The sequence below is a fragment of the Monopterus albus genome, unplaced genomic scaffold (genome assembly GCF_001952655.1).
Source record: "Monopterus albus unplaced genomic scaffold, M_albus_1.0 scaffold171.1, whole genome shotgun sequence".
NCBI classification, from domain to species: domain Eukaryota; kingdom Metazoa; phylum Chordata; class Actinopteri; order Synbranchiformes; family Synbranchidae; genus Monopterus; species Monopterus albus.
In genome coordinates, this window is record NW_018128051.1 from 827,292 (window position 1) to 832,777 (window position 5,486).

At 38.5% G+C, this 5,486-nt stretch overlaps 1 protein-coding gene across 1 annotated transcript in view; it reads left to right on the forward strand.

Moving 5' to 3' along the window:
• Positions 1–754: 754 nt before the first annotated feature.
• Positions 755–5,486, forward strand: part of meiob (meiosis specific with OB-fold) — a 5,707-nt gene continuing 975 nt past the window's right edge. Inside the window, exons 1-12 of the mRNA XM_020615926.1 lie at positions 755–821; positions 1,355–1,482; positions 1,676–1,733; positions 1,917–2,048; positions 2,496–2,568; positions 2,747–2,942; positions 3,985–4,085; positions 4,306–4,358; positions 4,500–4,595; positions 4,805–4,888; positions 5,112–5,256; positions 5,357–5,484. Of these exons, the coding sequence (XP_020471582.1) occupies positions 1,405–1,482; positions 1,676–1,733; positions 1,917–2,048; positions 2,496–2,568; positions 2,747–2,942; positions 3,985–4,085; positions 4,306–4,358; positions 4,500–4,595; positions 4,805–4,888; positions 5,112–5,256; positions 5,357–5,484 (1,144 nt within the window). The 5' untranslated portion in view covers positions 755–821; positions 1,355–1,404. The remainder of the gene's footprint in view (positions 822–1,354; positions 1,483–1,675; positions 1,734–1,916; positions 2,049–2,495; positions 2,569–2,746; positions 2,943–3,984; positions 4,086–4,305; positions 4,359–4,499; positions 4,596–4,804; positions 4,889–5,111; positions 5,257–5,356; positions 5,485–5,486) is intronic.

Below are 5,486 nucleotides of genomic sequence, written 5' to 3' on the forward strand. Positions count from 1 at the left end.
TTTATGGCTGCTACTGTGATGTTTTTAATCAGAGATTAGGAACACCAACAGATACAGGCTATTACTGCTTGACAGTCAACATTTGTCATAGCAAGGAGATATCTGATCCAAACGCCTGACGAGGATTAGTCACCTTGGAAGAGTAACAAGACTGTGTGAAGCTGAATGAAGGTTTTCTGTTACACCCTTTGATTCCTGCTTAAGTATATAAGACAGTATCACATGTCAAATACAGCTTTGTGTTATCAATACAAACCAGGAAACTGTCAAATTCATCTCAGTAAAGTTGTCTTGAGAGCAAATCCCATGATGTAAATGATGACTGGGATGCGTTATCAAGCCAAAGTGTGCAGCGATACTTTACACACTGACAGCTTTTAAAGAAATTGCGGATATAGTGTGTAAATATAATGTGTGCGCATCTGTGTAGTGGGTGTTGAAAATTGTAGTTGGGTGACACTGTAATGATTTTGTCTACACTAGTAAAGGGAGTTCAAATTTTTAATAGGATGTGATTATAAGTGTGGCATTTTATATCAATATTAAGTTTTAAATTAAAGTAATATTGGCCTGTTTTATTAAAAAAAGGAAAATGTTTTTAAAAAGTGTACAGTTGTTATTACATTAAGATAACAATGTAGGCCATTCATTTAACATTTAAATAAAATTTTGCCAGAATTTATTTGTTTATTTACGTGTGTTTGTAGTTATTGACTGCTTTCTTCAGTGCTTGACACTTCTGATTTTTCCAATTGCCTATGAAGGCAGCACGTGAACGTCAACAAATGCCTCGCGCTCTAAACCAGGGATAACGGAGCCAGGTAAAGATAAGGCTAACTTTTTATTAAAATTTCACGTTTGAATATCCTCACCTTTAATTTTCTTCCATTTAATAAACACCACTACACTTATAAGCATGCCTAAAACCACAGGGACAGTTATGTATCACCACGGAAACACATTTAAATTAACTTTAATATAACGTTATTGTTGTATGTTCTTATTATGCTAATTCACCTAAAGCTTCAAAATGTACTAGGAACTTTGTGGGAATTGTGATATTTTAATCAAACTAGGCGTCACAATAATAAAAATGTAGATAAATCTCCTTATAAGACTCTATATGCTAGATGTATAATAATGGTAACCAAGTCAGCTAAAGTTAGTCTAAATTCACTAGCCAATTAGCTAACGTTGGCTACTTATCCAACAACTCTTGTTTATTCACTTTAAATTAAAGTCTCTGGTATTTATTAACATTAGAAACGGGGAATGCTTTAATACGTTTTTTATCTAGGGGACATTCAAACCCAAATGTTAACTCTCACTTTTGTTTTTTTACCTCATGTTGCAGTCTGTAAACGTAATAAAAAGTGAGCTGCACTACGATTATAAATTAACAAAATGGCTGCTCAAACCTACATTGCCATCTGTGAGCTGCATCCCAATTTCTCTCACCCGGTGAGTACAGATGGCTTTCAGGCAGGTACAGCAGTATTATTTCTCTCCTCTCCTGTCCTCTCTTTTTCTCTCCTCTCCTCTCACAACAGCCCTTAAAATCACTGTATTATAGTCACAAATAATTTAAATGTATTTGCACACTGATGATACAGGATGCATTTCAGACCTGTTCTGTGTTCATCCCTTGTAATGCTTTTCTCTCTCTCTCTCTCAGAAAGTGGCAGGGATCATTATTTGGAAAACTGATGTCAAAAGCTTCCCTGATAGAAAAAGTTCGTATCTTTTTTTTTTTTTTTTATCAAGCCACAACTGTCAAAACAGCACTGGACTTCACAGTGTTGTACAGCAGCGCCCTCTTCTGGAGAATAAATAAACCAACATCCCTTCTATGAGCTTTTCTGTCCTTCTTTTTCATTGGACTGCAAACTAACCTAAACTATATGTACGAATTTCAGATATTGGTGTAGACAGGTTCACTTTTAGCTTCACCATAAAGGACTCACCTGACTTCTACATTAATGTGGCAGCCTGGGGAAGCAGTGGATATATCAATGAGCTCTTAAACAGCTTCAGCATTGGAGACTGTGGTGAGTAAATCACTGCCAAAGTTCCCACAGACCCACAAAATATATAGTTTCCAGATTTATCAGAGTAGTACAAAAAGAAAATTGGCCATTTTCAGTTTTGACTAGTGTCTTCTTTACTCCAAAACAGGTTAATTTTGAATGCTTAAATGCACTCACCAGCCACTTTAATAGCAATTCAAGTATGCACTTCAATGCAACACTTCTGCCTTAACATCTGTGTTTATAAACCTCAAAATTTTTCAGTTTTTGATTAAATTGTCATAAATGTATACATTCAATTATATGTTTACTATTGAGGTCATAGTTGAAGGTGGCATTCTACTGGACTACATTATATTTAGGGGTATCAGACTATTTAGGAACACCTCGCATTAGTCCAGTACAGCACCACCTATATGACCTCAATAAATTGCCTATACACAATATTGTTTTCTATCATTTTTGCAGTCACCATTGAAAATCCTTTGGTTGCCATCAAAGACCCAGAGAAAGGGGACAGATTCTGTCCTATGACACCAAGGTAACTCACACATAATTCCTAACTATGGTCACCCTATTGGAGGGGTGTGAAGTTACCACAATGTAATGCTGTGTAAATATGATGTAACATGTGCATGTAATATACATATAATATGTGTAATGTCTGATGACGGTGTCAGAGAAGTCACTGATTCAGAGGCCTCTATCTGCTGTCTCAGCCTATACAGGCTGCTGGTGACGGAGGCTCATTCCCAGGTGTGTCTGTGTGCTGACATGGACACCATCGACAGACTTCTGACACTGATCCACCTGCCAGTGAAGGACTCCAGAGATTTCTACTCTCTGGGAGACATAGTGGCCAACGGACAGAAGCTGGATGGCACAGTGATAAATGTACTGGCAGCAGTGAGATCGGTAAGGTACATTAAGGCCGCAATCTTTCAGTATCATATACGGCTAAAGGAGAAACCCTCAAGCTTATACATAGCAATTTAGAAGTTATTTTTCAACAGGATTTTTAATTAACCTGATCAATGTGTGAGTGATTTCCTACATGTGCCACAATTCTTTTCTGTACACAGTATTTATATTGCTGTACCACTCTTGATAGCTGTGGAAGAAAAACTGAAAAATGTTTAGCCTGTAAATATGAGAAACCTGCCTCAGAGCTGCTTCATCAGTGTTTAAGGGTGGATGTTTCTTTTAAGACCATGTGAGCAGAGGGTCATCGGTTTGAATCCTGCAGTGAAGATCTCAGTGGGTCAACAGAAAAGGATTGTAGTTATGATGTGCATGATTGTTGAATCAGTCCTGGTTTGCATTGGTCATGGAATTTTTGGGATGCTATTGATTTTTGAAAGGTGTTTTCCAACCAGGGAATACTGTATGTGGAGTATTGATAACTTCAATGAGAAATTCCAATAGTGTGATAAAATGTTACTTATGGTTTGCTCTACAGGATTAAACCCAAATGTGTTTCTCAACTTTTCTCACACACATTTTACATTATAAGGTGGTTTTTCAGTTGTGGTTTCCTGCACAGTGAGTTCAGCTGTGGTGGAAAAGGCTGTTAATGTTTCCTGAACTGAAAAGCAACATGAAGAAGCAGGGACGGGCAGTTAAAATGTGGTCTGATGTAACATTATGAAAGTCGGTCAAGGACATTATGAAACTTGGGAGGCCTGAATGTTTTTGACAATGCGCATCGATGCTGAGCAAATATATCTTTTGTAAATACACATTTATTGACTTAAACCGTATCTTATAAATCAACTGATAGATTACATTATGTCTGTTTTGTCTGTGTGGTTACATGCTAGTATGCTTGTTTTTGCCTGGAACATACAAACCTAAAGTTCAAGAAGAGGCCATGTCCTGCACTGCATGTCACTGAAGTTTTGGCATGAAGGGAAGATGGAGTGATAGGAACTTCAGGTGCTTCGGTTTACATTTTCAGATCGGAGTGCCAAAGCAGTTCACCACTTCAGATGGCCGTAGAGGGCAGAGGCTGGAAGTGAAGCTCTTTGATGATTCGGTCTCCTCCTTCCCCCTTATCTGGTGCGTCCTGGACGTTTATTAATATATTGGAAAATGAATGAAGATTGTGACTTTTGCCTTTTGTTTTGTTGTCCAGTCTATTAGCGTTGTGGATCTCTCTAGGTTACCACAATGTACTTTTGTGAAATGAGGCCTTAGATTAACCAGCTGAACTGCATGTGTGTTTGATTTCGACTGCGCTCTGCCCTGAGTAACTACCTGACCTCTGCTTCACTCACAGCTGGGACAGAGAAGCCATTCAACTCGTGCAAACTGCGATACCCAAGGAGACGGGTAGGTTAACAGCTGCTGCTCATTCTCAGCCACAAAATGAATCGTTATTTTACTGTTATTCATGCCTGTCATGTCCCATTAACACACTGTACTAAAGAAGAACATGGAACTGTTGTTTTAACCTTTATTCTCTATTCAAAGTGCTCTTCATAGCTGATGTAAAGATTAGCTTTGACAGCTTTCGCAATGGCATGACAGCAACTGTTAACTCGAAAACCATTATCACTGTCAATCCTGGTAAGATATTCACAGAAACATTTACAAAAATATAGGATTCTGTTATAACATATATTGTGAAATTAATCAAAACAAGACTAAAATACTGGTTTGAAATTCCAGCCAACCAGTTGTGCTGTACAATGTTGAAAACAATATAATTTTCCCACTGTGCAAGTAGAATATTTTCAGGGGGGAATGAAAGTCAGTCGATCATAATTTGCTCTCAGACACCAGGGAGGCCAGCCTGCTGTTCAGCTATGCTAAAGAGGTGTCTGAGTCTGGAGCTCTGGATCAAGATGAGGATGTGCCTGGTAGGTTACTCATTCTGATAGAATGAGTAGACGTAAAGCTATATCTTGATATAAAAGTTTTTTTAAATTTCACACTTCTCATACATTTTTTTTCCTTCTGTCTTAAATTTCTTTTTGATTATACATTAATATACATGCATTGTGTACTGTAATCGCACTCCACGATACTGGATACATGTAAAAGAAAGGCATAGATATTATAGTGCTGTGTTTGCCTCTGTAGTGGATTTCATCACCGATGTGTACACAGTGAGCCAGCTGAAGCAGAAGGCCCAGGAGAGCCCTGAGGCTTTCTTTGGCATCATGTACAGCTTCATCTCCAAGCTCGACCTTGACTCTTCTGTTTCAAAAGTCATCAGGACACGGTGGTGAGTTCAAGCTAGTGCATAAAGTGGATGCATTATGAAATAGTTATCACAGTCTTTGCCAGTCAGTCTAAACCCAAGTCTGTTTTCTCTTCTGTGTCAGTTCCAGGTGTAAGTTCCAGGTGACTGAGGACATGCAGGTTTGCACCAACCAGTTGTGTCCAGGGAGGGAACAGACCCTTTCAGTCACCACAGGCTTTGACCTGCTGGTGGACTTCACAGACCACACAGGC